Source organism: Thunnus maccoyii, chromosome 1 (assembly GCF_910596095.1).
Source record: "Thunnus maccoyii chromosome 1, fThuMac1.1, whole genome shotgun sequence".
NCBI classification, from domain to species: domain Eukaryota; kingdom Metazoa; phylum Chordata; class Actinopteri; order Scombriformes; family Scombridae; genus Thunnus; species Thunnus maccoyii.
The window spans coordinates 17,439,395-17,462,603 of NC_056533.1; the positions used below are offsets into that span (position 1 = coordinate 17,439,395).

General features: G+C 39.9%; 1 protein-coding gene across 4 annotated transcripts; it reads right to left on the reverse strand.

Moving 5' to 3' along the window:
• Positions 1 to 516: 516 nt before the first annotated feature.
• Positions 517 to 21,485, reverse strand: hk1 (hexokinase 1). 4 transcript variants are annotated; one of them, XM_042420005.1, is made up of 22 exons: positions 21,365 to 21,485; positions 21,104 to 21,231; positions 13,912 to 14,074; positions 10,439 to 10,587; positions 10,217 to 10,336; positions 9,855 to 9,950; positions 9,591 to 9,690; positions 9,225 to 9,408; positions 8,632 to 8,787; positions 8,408 to 8,495; positions 7,965 to 8,110; positions 7,686 to 7,878; positions 7,484 to 7,595; positions 6,724 to 6,872; positions 5,139 to 5,258; positions 4,863 to 4,958; positions 4,646 to 4,745; positions 4,380 to 4,563; positions 4,062 to 4,217; positions 3,747 to 3,834; positions 3,166 to 3,311; positions 517 to 2,054 (listed from the first exon to the last, which is right to left on the reverse strand). In XM_042420005.1, exons 2-22 carry the CDS (start codon positions 21,164 to 21,166, stop codon positions 1,907 to 1,909), a joined length of 2,757 nt encoding a protein of 918 aa, XP_042275939.1. In that variant the 5' UTR covers positions 21,167 to 21,231; positions 21,365 to 21,485; the 3' UTR covers positions 517 to 1,906. The 4 variants fall into 4 exon arrangements, with proteins under 4 accessions (XP_042275939.1, XP_042275938.1, XP_042275937.1 ...); XM_042420004.1 differs by having other exon boundaries at positions 21,104 to 21,235; XM_042420003.1 differs by having other exon boundaries at positions 21,104 to 21,235; positions 21,345 to 21,485.
• Between the last annotated feature and the right edge of the window lie 1,724 nt (positions 21,486 to 23,209).

Here is a 23,209-nt window from a genome sequence, read left to right on the forward strand (position 1 = left end):
GTTTTTCTTTATTTAGTGACTGATTGATTGACAGTGTTGGACAGATAACAGTCTGGGTTTTGTGAACAGAATCAAAGAGATTAAGGTGTTTGTGTGATGAGCGGTGGCTTTTCATAGTGACTACTTCTGGGGAAATCTGATGGCAGGGTAGTTTAGACCTGCTAGAAAGTAAGGCTGGCTTTCGTAATCATGGCAGTTTGAATAGTAAGTAGGAATGGAAATCCAACCAGCCCTCCTCCTGTTTCTGCCATAAATACAAAATTTCTATTATTAATTTGAGATTGGGCTGGTGCTAATGTGTGCTCATGAACCAGAATCTTGACTGTGGTTAACAAATATGGCAGTAAAATACATTGTGGCATCTCAAAGGTCCATCTTGTACAACAACTGCTAAGACAGTTTAGTGCCCCATGGGGATATCACTAACTTAATAACAAGGTGCCAGAATAAATCTTTTTCACTTCTGTGAACAATTTAATTAATCCATCAATGAGTATTGTCAATAGTAACCATAAATATGATTATTTACTTTTATTACAGAGAAAAAAAAAACATTTATGAATTTGCATGAGTTTTGCTACTTGCATCATACAGAAGTTCATTTAAATACCCTCCTGAACTTTTAGGAGCATTAGGAATACAGAGAGTGAGTACATGAAGAAGCTTTCTTGCCAAAATGTTTAAAATCTCCTCAAAGTTTCAGCCACTGTGATATTCTTATATACTTATACACAGTTGGGCCATTGGTGTTCCACTGGCACCCATGTTAGCACCACATACATTCTTGTTTCATGGCTGTTGCTAAGTAACTGACAAGTTCATACAATATTACATCACACCTTGTTGAGGATGGCTTCATAGACAGCACTTCTTAAGACAACAACAACTTATCAACAGCTGTGATTAGTACCTACAACATGATTTCTAATTTGTAAAATACAAGTGCTCTTTGGACATATTTTACAGTAGAGTGCAATAGAGTAGAATAGGATTGTTCTCATAAATTAGACCAAATAAGCACATCCAGCAAGCACATGACATGTCTTTCCCTGGTAGAAGTCCCTCTTTTGTCTTATTCTGCCCTGCAGTACAGGACAGGACCGGCTGAAGGGACGCTTCCTCTTTGTGCCTCATTATTGCAACAATAACATTTTCAACATCTCCCAATATAAAAATAAAATAAATAACAATGTTTGTATAACATATTGTATTTTATCTGGGTTAGACATTAAAAACTTTAAAGCAAAAATATTCCCTTTCATCTCATTACACATTTATATTTCACCTCATGTCCCTTTTATGTCCTGTCGTACTGACAGTGAGTAGCTACAGCAGACACACTTTGGTGGCTTTGGTCTGAAACTGTGTTTCTATGTCCCTGCATCTACTAAACATGTTGCAAAGATCAATCGCTTTATCTCAGCAACTTTGCAACTGCAGCTGTCGTCCTCATTATATTGTAACAGACTGCAGTTATCAGAGGAATCCTCCAGATGGCAACAATACACACCTCACAGGAGATTTACAGGTGTGTTGACTTCTTTCTGCTCTGCACATTCTCACAGATTGAACATGAATGTGTATGTTTAATCTCCACTTTAAGTTTAGACTCAGAAAATCACAAAACTTGCTAAAACCTTAAGAGACGGGCTATTTTACAACAGTTAATCAAACATGATCTAACTACAATATTGAGCCTGACTCTTTGCCACTAAATACAGCAGAGAAAGCTATATCTTCCCCTCTAGACAGGCTAAAGCAGCTATCATACGTTGACTGGACTGGTTTGATTCAGGAGAAAAAGGAGACAGTGGGTGAGAACAGAGGGGAGGACAGAGAGGAGGGGAGAGAGAGAGAGGGAACCCAGAGAAGAGGGTAGATAACAGCGAGACACAAGATGTATCTTCTATTTATTGTTCATCTCCTGTCTCATCCGGCAGCCCACAGCTGTGATGAGTGCAGCTCCTTTCCCACTGCCGTCCTCTGACAGCAGGAAGTTGACATTACATTTAGGAGCCAGTTCATTGACTGTCTGGTGCATGATCCGGGAGAAACTAGACAGAGACAAAAGATTTGACATAATGTTATACAGTAAAGTGATAAATTGTATTGTGCTGTACCAAATTAGAAAACAGAGCCAGTCTAAATGTAACACTTCAATGACTGATTTCATGGTTTATTGTTTATTTGGCCCAATTCAGTCAGCAGGTGGAGGAGCCAAAGCTGGTGATCATCCTGACATACTGGCCAAACAGTTTATATACAGGTGCCAGGCTGCCAGTAAGAGCTGAATAAGGAATGGGCCCATCTGGACATGTTAACTTAGCGTGAATTGAGGTTCATTTTCTCCTGATATTACCAATGATGGTGAATCAAATTAAGTTAGGCAATAGACCCTTTTCACAGAGGAAATTTTTGCTTGTCAAAGTAGAAAAAGCCCAGTTGTAAATGATAAGCCATGTCAGTGAGTGAGCATGCACAATACCAGACTGACTCACCTAAATTAAATGTAGCTGTCATTAATGTTATTAATTCCACCTGTGCTTTTCCTGCTTTGACAAGTCACAATGTCTGCTGTGAAAATGATCTTTTTGTATGAGGTATATGCTATAGACTACAGCTTTTGAGCTTCGATCAGCATAGAAAAATGAAGGTGGAGTGGGATTTATCACACTGGTATTGCCCAACTCAACTCATCCCAGGTTTATTTTATACATAACTAAAGCATGCACTCATCATCAATAAAAGATAAACTCACTATTACTTTTGTGATTACTTAATGGATCATCAGTTTTTGCACATTAACTCATTGATTAGCAGTTCATAACAGTACCTCGTTCTTTTCTTTATGCACAAAGTTTGAAACTGGTCAAAAAAAAAACTTAAATACTTAAATACATAAACTTTGACCATCTTGTAAAATTAAATGTACAGAAAGCAACAAACTGATAAGAACACTTGTTTGTTCAGGTATAACGGCCTGCAGCTCTTCTCATCATTGTTTTACAGGACTGGTTTAGCCTGCCTTTGTTTGCATCTGCTTGTCTTCTGTATACCCATTTCCAATGGCCCAGCAACTGAAGGTTACATCCCATCCTGGTTTGCACTTTAGTGGACAGTTGATGTAGTTACGGTAATTTTGTAAAAGTGATGAATTCAACTCACTGTGGATGTAGTTTGTAGAGTGTCCCGTCCACCCCCACAGTGATGTTCAGATGGTCCAGTCCACGGTTCTCTCTGATCTTATCGACCACAGCCGCCATTCCTGCCCCACACAGCTGAGCTGCGCGATGTGACACAGCTCCACATACCTGTATAACAATGAAAACCTTTATCATTATTGCAACACTTAACAGAGAATACCTGTCACCTTTAGCTGAGCCAGACAATATCATATCAATTCACAAATGTTGAAGGTACGTATAACTTAACATGTCTGTTTCTGTTCACTTTGCTGTACAGTCACACACTCCTGCCTCTTTCACAAGACAAGACTGACAAAAAGGTATTGTGGGTTTTCAGGCTTCACTATTTTTTCTCTCCAAACACAATCTGATGTGCAATAAGGGTCAAAAGTTTGTGTTGATAACGATTTATTCAATTTATTACTAACAATGATCTGAGTGTGCAACTGGATTAGCTATTTAACATTCTGGTGACGCAGTTTTTTTGATCAGGTACAATTTTGAAATACCATATTTTAATATTATGGTTGTTATGCATGCATCTACCACTCTATACCTTACCTCTTTGACTATAATACTGTCATCACAGGTGCTGTCCAGACCTAAGTGCTGCAGGATGGATCTCACTTGCAGCAAAGCCAATCGATCACTAGAGAAAAACAAAGGCATAAAGACAGAGCCATTAGCAGAACGAAAAATAATAAATGTTAGAACATCAGTAGCCTAATAGTGAAATATACAAAGATAATTTGTTGCTGATGCTGTTCTACTAGATGTGCTAATGAGGCACTGATTTTGTTACTTTCACAACTTGTCAAGATAGGTAAAAAAAAAAAAAAAAGTCAAGGATACTTCTGAAATTGTCCCCTCTCTTACCTCTCGATCTGCGAGAGGAACTTGGTTTCGAAGATGCCTCTGGTCTTCAGTGTTTCAGAAATCTGACCTCTGAACAGGAATCCTCTCTTGGTCATATCTATCAGAATGTTACGCACAATTTCACCGAGGTACATGCCGCTGCACATTTTCTCATATCTGTAATACACAAAAACAGGCACAGAAAAACACATTCATCATTTATAAAGGACAGGAGTCAAGGAAATAAAGGGTTAATACGCAAACAGGTGTTTCTGTATAATATGTGTATATGTATAATAGGTGTGTATGTGTGTGTGAGGGAGGGGGAGGGATTTTAACCTTTGTTTGCCTGGATTGAGCGAGAAGTCATCCACAGCGCGGTCATACTCCGTCCTCATGTCGTCAAGGCATCCGTTGTCTCCGAAAGCCCCCCACTCCATGTTGACGCACATCCGTCCCTCATCTCCCTCTATCATCTCAATGTTCCTCATCTCCTCCATGTAACACGCATTGCTGCCAGTGCCTATAAGTAGACAGATACGTTATATAGATATGGAACAGCACAGAAACCCGAAGATTCATCATGAAGATCAACATAAACTGACCAGCGATGAGCCCAATCTCACAGGTGGGCTCTTCGTAGGCACAGGTCATCATGGTTCCCACTGTATCATTGACCACGGCCACTACATCCAGGTCAAATTCCTTAAGAAGAAGCACAAAGTATAAAGCTAACTCGTTTTTGCACACAGTGCCATATTTAATTGAACAACTAGAAGAGGAAAGACTTTACTCTCTACCTCCCTTCTCCTTGAATCTTACCTCTCTCCTCTTGATGCCCTCCCTCAACAGTCCCACCACATCTTCTCCTTCACAGTCTGTCGCCTTGAAGCCTTTGGTCCATGTCACCAGGATGCCCTGTAGACACACACACACACACACACACACACAATAAAAACAGTCAAGTTCTGCAAACCACGTGAGAAATTTATGCACTACTCTGTACTCCAAAACTTCTATCCTTAGGCAGCTGGTCCAGTTTTGAGACGCAGCTGTCCAGTAAATATGAGGGAAGTAAGAGAAGAGGTGCAGACTCACAGCATCGAGGCTGGTCTGTCGGCAGGGGAATGAGAAGGTGAAGCCAAGAGGAAGACGAGTGTTCTTCATCCCCATGTAGTCCAAGAAGTCACTGATACACTGCACAATGTGATCAAACAACTAGAAGGAGAAAGACATGTCATGTCAAAATGTGTTAAACTATGTGTACATATTTCAGAGGTACAAATATACAGAACTGTTTCATAACTTGACTGGTCTGGAGGTTGTACTTATCTATGACAGAGAAAGGTAGGATTTAGAGGGCCCCTTTTAAATCTGTTGTTCATGTGTGTCACTCACTTAATTAGGCAAGTTAAGTCTTACGGTCTAAAGGAGTAGCTGAACACAGTAAAGGTGTTGCTGAACTCCAAGAACAACTAGAGTACTTCAGTTCAGGCCAAACAGAAGTTAAATTAAATCACTATGGATTAAACCCTGTGCATGTTGTACTTTTGGTCACACTTCCATCAGTGATGTCACAGTGGATATTCAACAGCTTGGGACACCTAATGGAAAACATGTGTTATGAGATCACTGGCTGGGGTTTGGCCAGAGGAGCAACATGCTTGAGTTTGAACTTAAATATGGAGCAGTTCAACCATTTTCCACCTACATTATCCAGTGCCATTTTAAGTTTTCTTTGAAACATATTTGGTGCTAAATGGCGGTTCTGTAGATGTTGTTGAGGGCAGATAGACTATGACTGTGTTTGAAATCATTTGCTCATTCACTATTTAATAGACACTCTAAGGGAATTCTATGTAGAGGACTATATAGTGTGTCAAACGGGGAAAAAAATTAAAAAGATTTTGGATATTATCCAGGCCATTTCGAAAATCAGTCAGTCTGTCACGTTCTCCCTTTGTTCCATGTCAGTGCAATACATGATGCATACACTACATTTTACAATGCACTGTGGGATAATTTAAGCCAATGACTCATTTACTTCACCTAGCCCAGAATTTTCTGACTACCGTGAGGATTCAAACAAAGGCCCTGCGCACCCACACAGGTGTCACTTCCTCTGGCTGAATAGTCAGAACATATGAAACTACACAAACTTCCACAGAAGAGTGAGAGTGATGTCAAGCACAGACCTGAGAAGAGGTCTAATCAGGAAAAATAAGTGAAAACGACTGTGAAATTGGACAATAAAACATTCTAATATCTATTCTGACTAATGTCTTGTGCAACACAGGAGCCAGAGAAACAGACAGAGGAGTGAGGGCAAAAAGGCCAAAGGTCGCAGACAGGATTAGCTTCCGTCATTACAAGAGTTTACAAGTTCAAATTCAAATTCAACTCACTGCTAATCCCAACCAATATACCTCCCTGTTTGTATACCTCCACTTATCGACTTTCCTCTCTGCTTCTGTGCTACTTACAAGCTTACCTCTTAGCTATCAGCTTTCCACAGTCATCCTCCTACCTCACTCCTCCAGCCTTTACAGCACCACCAGGTTAACAGGAGGTTAGTTCAAAGCTTTCCACCTGTATTTTCCGACTTTCACTCCAGTGCTCTGTCTGCATCACTTCAGTCAGTTTAACACAGATTAATGGGTCAAAAGACTTATGGATCTTTCACCTCCTCTCCTGTGCCCTGCATCACTTCTAGAGGAATGGCGTAGATCTTGTTGTGCATCTCCACTGTTCTCCTCTTCCCAGAACGAATCTTGACCAGCAGAACTCTGAAGTTGGTTCCTCCTAAATCCAAAGCCAGGAAATCACCGTTTTCTGGACACAAAGACAAACAAACAGACATTTGAACAAAGTAGTAACCATGTCAAACACACATACCTCAGAGATCTGCCTTGTGCAATGCTCTAAAGGAATATACAAGGATGTTAATGTGAAAATCTAAATTCTTGAATTATCACTGTTGTGGAGATGCAGTATACTTTCCATATCATCTACTATGTGTGCTAATGCAAAATCTGAAAATAAATGCAATGCAATTTGATGCCCCATGTTTAACCACTGCTTCCCTAAATCGGTTTACATGTATGTTGTACTTCTAAAATGTTACTTCTGTTGTAATTGTTTGTAAGTATTCTATTAAAACAGATGGTTTTTTAAGTTGCAAAAATTATTTTGTAAGCAGAGATTTTAAACAAAACCTGTGAACAAAGTGACAACACTTCAGCAATAACAGATTGTCAATGGCTGACAGCTCTGTCAATCAGAGAGAGGCATGACTTGCTGTAAACCAACTGTAATGAGCTGCTAAGCTGCTGAGTAATGATCTTAGCTGCTCTTTCTTCCCAGCAGATAGACTTGTACAGTTGCCACCTTGATTAAGTATGTGCATGGAAGAATGTGTGTGTGTGTGTGTGTGTGTGTGTCACCTGTGCCATCAGGAGTGCTTCGGACAAACGTTGGCAGCATTTTGACAGTAGCAGAGTCCTGAGTGCTCTTTGAAAGGCCATTTTGCATCTCTATCCTCATTCGCTTCTTTACCTGGAGAAACAAAGAATATTTTAATTAGCGTAGTAAAACCCAGTTACACAAAAACAAATGTATACTCTACACATCTCTCTCCCTCCTCACCTCCAGCAGTTGTTCGGTCGTCAGGCGAAATTCTGACAGCGTTTCGGCAATTTGTCGTGATTGATCAGCGAGTCGGTAGGCCACAGCCGTCACCATGGCTGCTCCCTTTCCACTGCCGCTCTCAGATAGGAGGAATCGAACATCAGAGTCCGGGACCAAACGACGGACTGTCTTGTGAAGACGACGGGCATACCTGAAATAGATTTGAGAGAGTTTAGTGCTGATAGAGCCTATAAACATAAATACAAACTCCACTGTTGATATCTCATCATCACTCACTGTGGGTGCATCTTGTAGAGAGACCCATCGATGCCAACGGTGGTTCGGAGACGGGCCACACCTTTGTTCTCCTTTAGTCTTATTAGGATGCCAGCCAGTGTGGCAGCTATCAGGTTGGCAGAGCGGAAAGACACAATGGTACAAACCTGAAGGAGAGGATGAGAGGAGAGACATTTATAAAGCTGATACATCCAAACTTCATCAACTGCAGAATAAAATAAATCAAGCACCTTGTAAACTCTGATCAGACATTCAGACCTCAGTTGCAAAATATATATATATATATATATATATATATATATATATATATATATATATATATATATATATATATATATACACACACACTAAAAGAAATAAAATACTTTAATACTTTTTCACCCTATTTTGATTCCCTAATTTGAGTGGCATGATTTGAGTGCCATTTCAGCAACAATACATACATGCTGCACAGCGATGCAGTCCTCAGTTGAGGGCTCCACACCAAGTCTAGTTAAAATCTCTCTGGTCTTGCTCAACCCCTCCTTACTCCTAAACGAGACAGAGAAAGATACAGAGAGAGGCTATAAAATCCATGAAATGAATGATTTGTTGATGATAATTACTGTTTAGTATAACTACAGAATTAAGCAAAATAAACTCTATGCGGCCCTGTAGAGTGACTTACTTCTCTATGGCAGAGACATGCTTGGTCTCAAACTTCCCTTTAGTAAGAAGCTCAGGGGTGATCCTTCCCTCGAACAACATGCCTTCTCTGGCCATCTTCACCAGAATGAGACGAACCAGCTCACCCATGTACATACCACTGACCATCTTCTCAAATCTGCAGTGCAGTGAGGGAGCAGAGGAGAAGTGAGTGAAACAGAAACTCAGAAATGTCTGGTTAAATACGACCAGTTTTAGACCAAACTATAGGTATCAACGGTGAATTTTTACTTTATTACTGATGTCTGACATTTCAACAAACTTCCTCTAACAGACAGATGTTCTCCAGATAATTTACTGCTATAAACATTTTTAGAAAAATTGATTGAGCTTCCCAAGTGGAAAAAGCTCAAGCTCACCACACTTTTAAAATTAGTTGTTTTAATGATTACTAATACTAAACTTTTGATATGATATTATCTTTCTCTCCAGTTAGAACAAACAACAGCAGCTTAACTGACAACTGGCTGATTCTGTGGTTGCCTCTTAGCTCAATAAGTCATTTAAATCAGTTGGGGGAATGAATGAGGCTCTGATAGCTTTGGTTTGACATACAGCTGTTTGCCGGGGTTAAGAGAGCCTCGGTCAATCTCTCTGTCAAACTCTGTCCTGATGTCTTCCAGCCTGCCGTCATCTCCGAATGCTCCCCACTCAGTGTTCACACACATCCTGCCCTCATCTCCTTCCACCAGGTCAATGTGACGCAGCTCCTCCATGTAGCAGGCATTGGTACCCGTACCTTAACACACACAAAAACATGACCTTTCATTATCTTCTTATGAGACCCTTCCACTGACTTTCTCAACTCATGCAACAGAGCTTATTATTGCTGGCACACATTTAATTCTATCTTAGCTTTATATAATTTCTACACTGCTTTCTTTTGTCCCTTCACTATTGAAATTAACATTGTTGTAGTACCGATAATGATTCCGACTTCACAGCGCTGGTCATCGAAACCACAAGTCATCATAGTTCCCACGGTATCATTTACTACCGCCATGATGTCAGCCTCATAGTCCTGAAAAAATTAAACACACACACAGGTAAGGAAAGATTTCTGAAGCTGTGGTTTTGTGCCATTCTGCATCCCAGTTTGAATTAAACCAAATGCTTCAGGGTGAATATATGACAAATGCAGTGTGGCATCAAATGAGTGTCAGTGACACAAAGGATAAAACTTACTCCTCGTTGCTTTATAGCTTTGTTGAGCAGCTGGACAACATCCATCCCCTCCACTCCACTGGCCTTAAAACGCTTTGTCCACGTTAAAAGATAGCTCTGAACACAAACAGAGAGGGCGATTAGAAACAGGAAAGAGAGAGATTTGGGTTTGTTGGGCAGAGCCTGCCGTTATCATTGTGGCAACTCATACTAACAACAGGACTGATCTCTAGATATCTCAATAGAAGATATTAAATGGAAAGCGTAATGTGCCACAATGAAGTAGACTAAATGGCAGACTGGACAAATAAGTGGGGAATTTCCCAGCTTGGCTACTTTGATCAATTGGTCAATCTGTCAATTAGTCGTGAATTTTGTTTTACCTCATCTAGCTTGGTCTGCTGGCAGGGGAAGGAGAAGGTGAATCCAACTGGCAGTTTCTTGTCTTTGATGTTGTGTTTTTCCATGAAGTCACCGAGGCACTCCGCCACATGGTCAAACAGCTGGAACAGAGGTGGAGAAAGAGAGAGAGAGAGGTTGTGTCAGGTGAAGCTGTGTGTGTGTGTTTATGTCTGTGTCTGTGTCTGTGTGTAGTATAATCCTACTTTTGTTCCGCTGCCGTGTATGATATCCTCTGGTGTGTCGTAGATTTGGCTCTCCATCTGAACGGTCTGTTTCTTCTCATGGCTCACTTTGACACGAAGGATCCTGAAGTTACTGCCTCCCAAATCCAACGCGATGAAGTCTCCCTTCTCTATCAAGACAGAAAAAGAGGAAGAGACAGATGGAAGAAAGAGGGCAGTAGATAGAGAAAGAAATGTTAATCTTTAGGGTACAAAGCCGTAGACTTACACTTTTCATTTTAACTCCAGGCAAATTCAATTTTTTCACTAAATGGAGCAAGGTTTCAGTGTCTTCTTTAGGGAAAGCCATGTTGACATTATTGTGGGACAGACAGACATTATTAATGAGAGAGTGTTACCTCATCGCTAACACAGAAAGTCCACTTCAACCATTTATCAGGTAGGCTGTATTTGCCTGCTGTCCTTTCAGTGTCTACATAAACTAAAGCTCAGGTAGCAGCAGCAATTATAGCAAGAACTTAATCCCTATGCCAACTCCTGAGATTAACACACATACTATATATGTATGTGTGTGTGTGCAGACAGTGTGTGACAATTGTGTGGCTGTTGATTGTCTTGTCTCTGTTAACTATGAAATAATTTCTTTTCTGGGACCACATATTTTTACAGTTAAATCAAATGAAACTCTGGTCTGTAAGATTGAAATACTGTATATTACTTGTTAGAGTATCACGTGTCAATAAATTTAAGGTCAGTGAGTTGTAAGTAGTTTATTAGCATGACTGTTTAATGGCTTTCTGATTAGATAAACTGCAATTGTGTTTCCTTGCTTATCATAACTCATCAGTAAATTATACTGGTGAGTGCCCCCAAACTGATTGCACATACAGTCTGTTTCCTTCTTATTACTGTGTTTCTTTCCTACTCATCTTCCTCAGTGATCACGTACAAACAAATCAAACTCAAGTACTAACAGGACGTCCTACAGATAAAACAGTTCTTGGTGTTGCTACATTAAAAATGTAGAAATGCCACATTGTGTTGTTTCTGAGTAAATTTTTCTAATGATATTAGAAACATTTACTCAGTAGTGTGATATCACATTATTTTGACCTTGTGCCACAACACTTTTGTGCAGATCACAATGCAAGGCCAGGTCAATGTAGTTCACTTGTTGCATACAGAGTGATAATTTATCTGGAAGGAATGTAAATGCAGTAGAGACAACCAGAACAAAATTTTTGGCAGAGTTCACTTCTGTAAATAACTTGAGTTTTAAATCTGGGAATCAAGAAGGTTGCAATTAAATATTTTTTAGCATCAGTTCTTTAATTTAATTTCTGTTTCCAATGGAAATAGAGCCAAGAACAAACATATTGTGCCTTCTCATTGTAAGAAGATCACAAGATCCTACCTGGCTTCACCATCAGTTTATTAGGTGATCAACAAATTCCTGTTCTCTCTAACAGAGGCAGAATAATAATCACACACCCCCCAACCCCACCCACTCTCTGCCAAACATAGCTATTGTAGCTTAATGGCCGGGCTCACAATTTTCAAGTCTGTCTTAAAACAACAGTCAGGAGCCCAAATGAACATTGAAATAGGTTTTTCTTGCTGTAATCATTCCTCCTGTTCATACTGACCATTAGAAGATCTCTTCATAAAGCATTTACAATGTAAGTGATGGGGGACAAAATCCACATTCCTCCTTCTGTGCAAAAATATATTAATACATTATTATGTATTATCTATGCTAAAAGTTTATCTGAAGCTAAGATGAAGCTTCAATCGTCCAAATTAGTCAAATCAAGTAGATGTCTTTCAACGTTACAGTCTTTTTAGTGCCAAAGTCCCTCTTTTTGTTACTATACTTCCACTGCAGCTCAACAGGGAAACACTGTCTGAGGAAACACAAAGAGGGAATTTGATGCTAAAAAGACTGTAAATGTGGCAAATATCCACTTGATATGACTAACTCAGACTGCTGAAGCCTCATATAAGCTTAACAGAGACTTTTAAACGCATTTTTGCATAAAATGACACACTGTGGATTTTGGTCTCCATTACTTACATTGAAAGTGCATTTGAAGGGGATCTTTTAATTGTCATTATGAACAGGAGGAATGATTACAGTGAGGGAAAACTTGTTTCAGTGTTTGTATGGACAACTGACAGGACTTGAAAAACTGTGAACATATCCTTTGAACCAACAATTTAACAGGTAGTTTTAATGACAGCTGCCTTTATGTGACAAATTTAACTGGAAATATGGAGCTCACGATGACTGTAACGTAACAGAACCATTTATCCACAACTTCATTCTTTATCAACCAGGATTTGGTATCAGTCAATAAATCTGTACTCGATTGTGTTATTTGTATTTACTAAACAAAAAACTAGAAGAAACAAAAGTTTAGAATTTAAATTGTATTAGTTCAATATAAGTAATTTATGTTCAGTTATTACAGTAGCAGAATCAGGGCTCAACTTTGATTTGTGTGTGTGTGTGTGTGTGTGTGTGTGTGTGTGTGTGTGTGTGTGTGGTCTGTCATAGGCTCCCTCTGGGGACAAATTCCAGACTTAGGACCAGTTAATTTGCGACGCCTTGTCCAACTGGCGACAAAAGCCGTGTCTCCAGTTGGGGAAAAAGCTGATTTTCAGGTCAGTGGTTAAGGTTAGGGTAAGTCTCCAGGAAATTAATGTAAGTATATGTATTGTACCCAAAAGTTATCACGATCTGATATGTGCGTGTGTGTGTGAAGAAACACGTAGAATTGGATTGAGTCATAGCAATATGCTGCTATTAATAGTCAGCTGACTAAGATAATAAAATCTATCTTTCACTTTAAATGGAAAAAACACTCTACTCTTCAAGTACAGCACATACAAGATATGAACACACTCTGACTCACATTTATTGGTATTATAAAGGCAGAATGACCGCAGTAAATTAGGTTTGAGAGCAGACAATGACATATTGGCAGGGAGAGAGAGACAGGGACCATGAGTACATGGTATTTGTGACCACACCAAGCAGATCTTTTGAGTTCAGGATAGATTATTGTAAGCAAGAGATCATGTGTGTCAGATAAAAAGTGAAAGATACAGCATGTCACCCATTTCGTACAAGATAAACATTTCTCTGAATAACTCAACAACATGGTTTTGTCTGTTAGGATTGTAATTGTCCCCAAACCAGATAAACAACTTAGCCTTTGTCATGGACAAACATTTTTGGCACCATGGCTCAGTGGTTAGCAGCTAAAATAAACTTGGTGTAGATCCCAGTACCAGAAGTTTCTCAGTGGAGTTTGCATGTTCTCCCTTGTGCTCTCTCTTCCTCCCACAGGCTAAAGGAAATAAATGTGACTGTCTATTTTTAATATAACGTTCTGTATAGCAAACTTGTTGTCACTCTGATTTTATCCCACAGGGACCAATAAGTTCAATAAATCCAACATTGGTTAAAATTAGCTTTAGGAGGTGCTGACCTGATCCATCAGGGATTGACCGCACAAACGTTGGCAACATCTTCAGTGATGCAGTGGCGTTTGTGTCCCGACCCAATCCTTTGACCAGCTCCCGGCGGAACCGCTGCATGATGTCCAGTAACGTCTCATCAGAGAATCGCATGGAGTACAGGTACTTATCAATCTGAAAATAAACAACAGAAAAAGGACAGAAGCATTAATTATTATCTTAACCATTAATCATCCATCTTTAACCACAACAATATTGTTATCCATGTGCAACATATTAACATCAACACACACTACACACAGCTATTCTTCACTTTTATTTTTTAATGGAAGCAACTGAGATTTACTGGATTTGCTAATAACATTGATTTTATTTTCTGTAAGCATGATGATGCAGTGAATATGACTAAATTTCCATCTCATAATACTTTTGAACCCATGAAGATAATCTAATTCCTGAAACGACTGACATCAGTATTCCTTTTATTAGTTATATCACACAGGCAATAGCTGTACCGGAAAGCACAACATCGCCAATGTGACACACAGTGAGACAAGGAAGTACAGGTGTGTCACACTCATTAAATCAGGTTATCAGGGCAATATTACAATGACCGGTGTTCATTCTTATGAGTTTATTATGGGTGTAACATTGATGAGTCCAAGTAGGAGATTATCCTTGAAATCAGTTACAGGTTAAAGTAAGAAAAATCTTTTCACCTCAAGGGTGAGAATTGTACCAAATCACAGGTAAAGTACAGCTAGATGTGCTTTATCGGAATTATCAGCACACCTGGACATACAATACATACGCATATCTGGACCAGTTAGATTGCCTGGCTGAAACTGCCCCCACACACACACCTAGACTCACACACACACACACAGACATACACACCCTGAGCTGTCTGACCCTTCAGCAACAGGATGTTAAACAATCTTCCAGTGAAATCCAGTATTGCATCACATCACATGATGAAGAACAGAGCTGCTTTATGATTTATAAAGTTTAACAAACCTAGATCAGAATCTTACACCCACACATAACTCTGGTTAAATGTCACATTCATTATGACCTGTGTGGAAGGATTAACCCTGCCAATTGTCAATTAGAACCCATAACTGGATTACTGTCAGTCTGTTTCATAAGATTGACTCCAAGAATATGGGAGATAGATATATATATATACATACACACAAACACACACACACACACACACACACACACACACACACACAGTAGTTCAGACATCACATGTAATATACACACAGGACTGACGTCCATTATGGCCCCATGTGATAATTTACTAGAATTACTCATTGTAACAGATGCCAGATAGGAACGTTGTAACTTCCTCTTTCAGGAGTTGCACATGAACTGTTTTTCCTGTACAGCTCTGGTCTCTTGGTAAGTGGTTCAGCACAATGTGTGAGAGTACTTACAGGAAGGAAGGTGCATCTAAATGAATTTTATAGTTAAATAAAATGGACTTTATAGTAAAAGAAATCCAATCAGGAGACATTTACTTTGCTGTACGCAAATCTACATTTTGCTACCAGATAATGAGCACATGTTGGAGGAGACTTTCTTTCATCTTCAGTTGCCTCATACTGCAAACAATAAAAGACTTGCTGTTTAACCGTGCAGTCATGTTTGAACAGTATAAACAAGTTGTGAGCAAACATGGATGGAACAGTTTACAACCGTTTACTTATTTGTAGGTGTTACATTCCCTATATTCAGTCTAAATGTGGAGTCCGCCTCTGGGATGAAAGCTCATTAGCACATGCTCTTTTCATATAGAAGCCAACAGCTGAGTAAATGTCACTTCTCACCTTCATAATCACAGTTAAAAAACTGGTCCACAACACTGATCCCTGAGTCGTATTTTACACTGAGGTCGAGTTAGGGGTTTAAAGAGACATTTTAAGTTCAGTAACATGTTACTGCTGCTGTGCGCACACACACACACACACACACACACACACACACACACACACACACACACACACTCTCAGCATGTGTTATATCAATTACACCATAAACAGACACACAAAACCACAGATCTCTCTTTCTTTCCCTACACACAAATACTACGTCCTCTGTCTCAGCCACACAACACAAACTAAATGCATTCAGAATATAAGTAAGCATTTACGAGAACAACAGTATTTTGATAACAAATTAGAATGAAAACAAATGGAAAGGAGATAATTTGTCAAACTTCTACGGTCTTGTTTCACTGGATGGATTGAGTTGACAAACTGCAAGGTACAAAAACCCACAAAACAACATTTTTAAACATTTAAGAGTCGACTTGGTACTTTGTCACCAACATTTGACCTAATGTGACAAAATGCCTCTTTGTCAGCTATTCAACCAGAGGAAATGAAAGTGTGTATGAGGTGCTGCAACACAAGCAGTTTCCACCAACAACATCTCATGCAGTGTAAATGAGAAAATTTTTAAATTTCATATTAGAAGTGTAAATCCAGAGTAAATAAAAAGCCCTGGCTTTTCACCAAACTCATTCGCACTTCTCTTTAAATGACACCCTGCTGAAGTTCCATTTATCAATATTTGTGATATCAAATCAAATCACTCCCTGTTATGTGGTGTGCTAGTACAGGCGATCCCTCTGAGAATCATTAATGCATTCATTCTCACGGCTGAGTCCATCAAGCTCTCACCAACCCCACTGACTTTGCACTAAATAACAGAACTGAGGCCTCACATCAGCTAGAGCCCCTGTTAGAGTTGACTGCATTAACCTATATTAATGCGAATATGTCCCCACCGGACAAACTGTCCCTGTCAAACGGCTTGACGCAGCAAAACGCTGAAATGACGCTAATTAAATGTGTAAATTACACTTCTTATTTATGAAACCAGCGTTTGCCAATGGTGTGAACATTTGCAAGTCCAAACCATGGACGTTTTCCCATCATTAGCTTTCGTCCCACATTAATGAGGCATAAGAAACATTAGCCAAGTGTTTGCTAACACAATATGAAAATAAAATGTGATAATGCAATTTTAAAAAACATGTTGATTTGGAGTTTGCTTGGTCATAAATCACAGGATATATCCTTCTGACCATGAACCTTCTAGGTTTTATGGTGAAAACTGTTTTTGTGTGTGTGAATGAAGAAATGAAGCTTATGTCTCCTGTTTTATGTTATTCCATTTTAGCTTATTTTTATTTCCAATTAAACCCATTTTAACTGTATTTAAATGTCTTTCTATATCGCCTTGTGTTGCTTTTACATTCTGTCTTGATGCTTTTTATGTTTTATGTACAGCACTTTGAATTGCTTGTTGTTGAAATGTACTATACAAAGAAACTTGCCTTGCCTAGGCAGTGAGCCACATTTGCTGTCAGCTGATGTAAACAGTGTCGGGTTTGATGCTTCAACACGGTGATCTATTTAAGCTGCCAACACATTCATGCCAACCGCTACGCACTGAAGCTGCCTGCAAGTGCTGATCCTCACTGGTTATATTCCACCTGGCACCACCCTGCCTCTTCCTGTTCCTTTTCTGAATTATCATTATCGATGATGGAAACTACTGCCAGATACAGCATAACTGTATAACCATTCATACATAATCATCAATGGAAAGAGCGTTTTTGACTGTGTACTGTTAGCTTATATACTGTACAAGCCCTTAACTAACTTGGATTCTTCTTTAAAGGCCTGGTTAAAATAAGATTGTGATCCTAATTGAATGAGAAGGCATCTTTAGCTGGTCTACTTAAATAATCCAGTCCTGGGTTACAAAGGGGAGGATTAAAAGCAGGCATTGTCCACATTTCTCCACATCACACTAAGACAAATCCACTGATGCCACACTTAATTCAATTCCTGCAGCAGGAAAGAAGTTTCCATCACTGTACTATGACTCAGCATTCTGCAGCTAGAAACTATGCCGAAACAGCACTTTATTATAGCTATCGTCTGATCTGACACAAGCACAATCTATGCTGTGGGTTGTTGCAGCTCACATGAATGCAGAAAACATAGTGCAGAACAAGTCATCTTTCACAGGAACTTCATTTTCTAACTTTTACAATTGACCAAAACAGGCCTTTCCAATTTTTCCACTGACATTTTCCTGGTGAGGTGACAGGAGACCTCTCTGGTGTGCGTCAGTCTGTAAAGGCCATGTTTTCCCCTCAACACACCTCTGACACACAACTTTCTCTGACGCCCCCCTGGATCTTATGACTTTCAGGAAGCGATCACTCTCTCTCTCTGTCTGACTGCCTCTTTCCCCTCCCCTTTTCTTCCCCTCAATACCTCACCTCCTCCTCTCTCCTTCTCCCTCTCCTTTCTGTTTGCATTCCTCCTCCCAACAATGCCCTGTTCTCCTCCTTGTCACCGCGAGGTGGTTCGGGAAAGCACTGAAACCTGACTCCTTTGTGTACGTACGTGTGCACGGTGTTGTGCACACACAGACTCGCCATGTGGAAAAATACTGTCCTCTACACTGCCCTCTCATGCACCTTCCATTCTTCCACACACACGTACTAAAACACTGCTTTAGATGCCTGCTAACAGCTGACAGTGTATCCGAGAGCACAGTCAAGGACACTGCAGTGGATTGAGTGAAGTAGAGGCACGCTCAGCTGATCGAGGCTCTTTGACAACTGCAGATACAACACAGTTTGCCTGAACACATTGCAGTGATGAGAATATCTGCATCCTTTCACTTACAGTTCAAATTCTGAGCTGTATGTTTGGCAACGTAGTAAGAAAAGAAGTTAAGAAGTCAAGGCAAACACAAACTATGCTCTTAGAAAAGCTACACAATAGCTAAACACCTGCCACTGTGTGTGTGTGTGTCTGTGTGTGTGTGTGTGTGTGTGTGTGTGTGGGCGTATTTGTGTATAAGCCTTCTCCTCCTGTCACCTATGGTCACATGGCTCAAAGCTGGCCTATTTTAGGGAGGCAGGGAGAGGCAGAAAGCAGGAGTAAAGAGGGAGGGGTGTGTGTTGTATAACATCAGATCCTGAGTGCTGATAAATGTGTTTTGTCTCTATAGACTGTCATTAGATTTCGGCACGTTTGGATATGACAGCTTTGTGTATTGCCTTGTGTGTATGACTGAGCTGAGAGAAGAGCACAAAGACAGAGAGGGGGAGGACAACTGACAGTGAGGCACATGGGGGAAGGAAAGAGGAGGTGTGATAACTTTTTTCCACTTTTACAGAAAAAAACCCCAGTGTTTGATGCAGAATTTGCAGTTGGTGATTATGTGTGACATCATCAGTGAGCGACCTTAAAGGGACCCTGTCCCATGTGCTAATTCATAAAGCACATGTTTAGAAAATGGCTTGGGGATAATTTAGAATTTGAACCAAATGTGATGAAAAAACTGAAAGTTTCAAATGTTTTAGTCAAGGAAAATAACTAAGACGACAAATTTGGTGACACAAATAGGTCTGAACGTATTTTAACCTCCTCTGACTCAGTTTTTACTACATTAGTTTGCAGAATGGAACTGTGTTGGTTGCTACACTATTTTATGTTCAATTAGGAAGTACTAGGGGTCTGAGAGACTGGAAAGCCTTCGTTCCTTCAACACACACACGCGCATGCTCTGAAGTCAACTAAAACTGGTCCAGTCAGTTTTACAACTGCAGCCTATTGCAACAGCTGTGTGTAAGTTCAAACTTAGCCACTAAATTGACATTTATGCATTATTTTTTTTTAAAAAGTGTTGCACCATGGAGATAAGTTACAACACAACTCTAAGTAACGAGTAAATAGTTACACATGCCCCTAGGTTAGGTGTAAATCACAGAATTATACTCACTAATGGTAAAACATCAGTTTTTCTGGATCATTTCTTCATGAATTGAAGGCCATTTTACAACACTCCAGTAGAGACCTGATTTATAGATATAGTATTTCAATATTGATCAAGCTTACAATGATGTGCTACGATGCCAAGTGGCTCATGCCAGCCAGAAAGTTAAAACGCACTATGTAACTCTATCTTTTATCATTTATTGGCCACTTGCCTTAGTTATGACTTTACGTCCAGTCAGATTATGCCCCAAGTAATTGTGGTACAATCAAGTTTTGTAGCTGATTAAGTTACAAACTAGCTAGTAGTCATTAAGCCTCTAGTGTCGACTTTGCACTATGACTTAGGAGAGAACTTACACATAGTTGGTGAAACCCACTGCAGGAGTCTAAATGTGGGAGCTGCTCATCTGAGAAGTTATGAAAGACTCACATTCATGGTGTTCAACTTACTCTTCTCCTCTTTCACCTTGAACTTTAACATATTCAGTCATACTTTCAATGCCTATTCATGACAGTTATGAGCAAAAAAGAGCTTTAATAAAGTTTTTTTTTTCTTTTCTGAACTCTTGCATCCACACTATTGTTTTATTCTTTTAGCTTAAACACATTTTAGGGTCACAATGATATGACAATTATGTCAATGGCTTTACTGATCTATAGACCGCTGAAAAATGATAAAATACTGAATATTTATTCTACTGAACAATAATAACTAACTGATTTATTTATCCTATTGAAGACCTTTTAGCTGATTTTCCGCTCTGTTGAGCTCTACCAAGTAAAAATGAAAGTGCACGTATCATCTTAAGGGGAACATAAAGAAGCTCAGTGACCCCTGAAAAAAAACTTTGCTCTTCCTTGTCAAGTTCCACCTCATCATCTGTCTGCTCATCTGTCCTTTCATCTCTGCCTCTGACTTCCTCCCTCCTCTTCGCCACACCTCTCAAAACTCGCATCGTGCCACCAATCACACAGCCTTGTGCCGTGTGTCTCGCACACCTTACTACACAAACACGACCCTGTGTAGTTTGTCATGTCTCACTGAGCCAGAGTTTGATTTAAATCTCAATGTAAAAACAAATGTCAGTGATTGCGAAATACCTACAAAACATCAGTGTTTTCACTTCTGTCACAGCACAGTGTACGTTTCATTCACTTCCTTAAAGAGACGAATCATAAAACAAAGATTTCCAGATGTGTTTCATACTAGCAAACTCTTAAAGTTAAAATGATGACCGTTTGAATAAACTCAATGACCTCTACAACACATGCTCTCCTCCTCTCTCCTCATGTCTCAACCTCTGTTTTGTCTTCACGCCAGTTTCTGTCTCACACAAACACAAACATAACATCAAAAATGAAGGCAGAAGAAACAGAGAGCACTCACCTTTTTAACCTGGTCATCCTTGAGTTCAGTGAAGTAATAGGCTAGTAGCTGGGCCGCAATCATCCTGGTCCTCTTTCTCTCTCACACACACATGCAGACTCACACAAACACACACACACACACTCTCTCTTTCTGACACACACACACAGTCAGATGGAGAAAAATCCAAAATAAAAAGGTAAAAAAATGATACTGAAACTCTGCTCTTACTCTACTTGGTACATAACAATCTGTCACACACCGTAAGAGATATAAAAATACCCTGAGTCCAATCCGTTGTGGTTTAAAATAGACAGAGCTGCTTCATGTATAGCTAACTCTTCAGCTCTTCCCTCTCTGTGCATGTAGTAAAGCCAGGAAGCATGAGTGAGACAGCAAGTTTAGCTGCAGGAGGAAGAGAGAGAGAGAGAGAGAGAGAGAGAAGCAGGGAGGGCCAGAACACGAGCCCTGCCCACCATCTGTGAGCTCATTGGTTAGGAAGAGTGAGTGGCTTGGAGCAGGGGGTGTGTGTGTGGGATGGTGGGGGTGGGGGGGTAAGTGCCACATCCTCTTTTCTGCTATTGGCAGGTCTGCGGACGCCTTGGAGGCAAACCCGGTGATGGAGGAGGTAGAGAGGGACTGCCTAATTAGGGGAGAGGAGAGGCACGAGGGGGGGGAGCGAAGGGGAGGGACTTAACTAGAGAGAAAGAAGTAAGGAAGTAAGATGAAGGGGAGATGAGTGTTTTACTGTTTCAAGGAAGTTATGAAGTCACTTTGAGTTCAGCGTGCGTTGATGAGAAAATGACTCACACGGTCGACGTATTAGTCAAAGCACTCTTTAGCTCTTCATCCAATTGTCAGCTGGATCAGAAGGCTGGGAGGAAGAGGAGGGAAAGCCGTAGTCTTTTGTGAGCCTGGGGGAAAATGTTTAGTGAGGACAAGAAGCATCAGTGGCAGAGTTTAGGTGGCGGGTGTTGTATACTGTAAGATCCTTCTCTCTGTTTTTTTTTTTTTTTAATTTCATTCTGCTGTTCCTCATGTTGTCGATGTTTCTTGCGTTTATCAGTTTTTGTTTTATATCTGTGATCATGTTTAAGTTAAAACCTCTATGTTATTTCTCTGTGGTTGAAGCCCTATGTTTTGATAGTCAGCTATCCTGTCAAACAGCAACAAATGCAAATGCATATGTAAAATATAAACTTTTAAAAGGAAGCATATTAGGTTTGTTTCTCTACTTGTTCTCTGGGTGTGACTGAAAGTTTAGACAGTCAAATGGATGTTTGCTTTAGAAATAAGTGGACAGATGCTTTGACTTATTTTCCATTCAGCTTTCTATCTAAAGTGCTGAGTAACCCGGCAGCAGATAGAATACACCTGCCTTTCCTTTCAATCACTCTGCCTGCTTTTCTATATTTCAGGAAGAAAGAAAGCCACTCACTCACTCAAACATCCCGACAGTCAACCCATCAGACAGCCACTTTCTCTGGCTCCACTGTTCTTTCAAAGAGACATGACGTCACCACCACCACCACAACAACAACAGCTGTCTGTTGTCTGGCCTCTCAAAGGAACATCCACAGACACAGCAGTGCTAATAAAAGTGATGTATTGGTTTTCTATAAGGAAAGCTCAAAACTCTAAGTGTTGAAGCATTACATACTGATCTTAAATATGTCACAGCTTCCAGTGCTTCTAGTATAAAATAAAAACAACTTCAAATTTTAGTGCAAATTTATTGTGCAGTTTTTTTTAATGATGTAACAGACTCATTTTGTTATTTTACCTATTTCATATCCAACCTGCCAACGTGCCTGGACTTGTATTTATGTGCACAGAAAAACACAGACTGCTCTGGCTGCATTGAGGCTGACATACGAGAATCTTTGCCTCTTGTTTGATGGATTTCTTTCTGTGTTACTGGTGAATGCTGCAATGAAATATAGAAACAAGCTGTTTGTTGATGATAAGACTCCCCCACAGCCATATCACATGCAATATTTATCTCTACACAGCTTTGTATACTGCTCTACTGTGCAACAGCAAATAGGACAGGAACTTTATCTAGCTAACATGAATTTTACACAATAGACACCATGCAAGACCAGCATCTGGTTCCCCCGATGATCT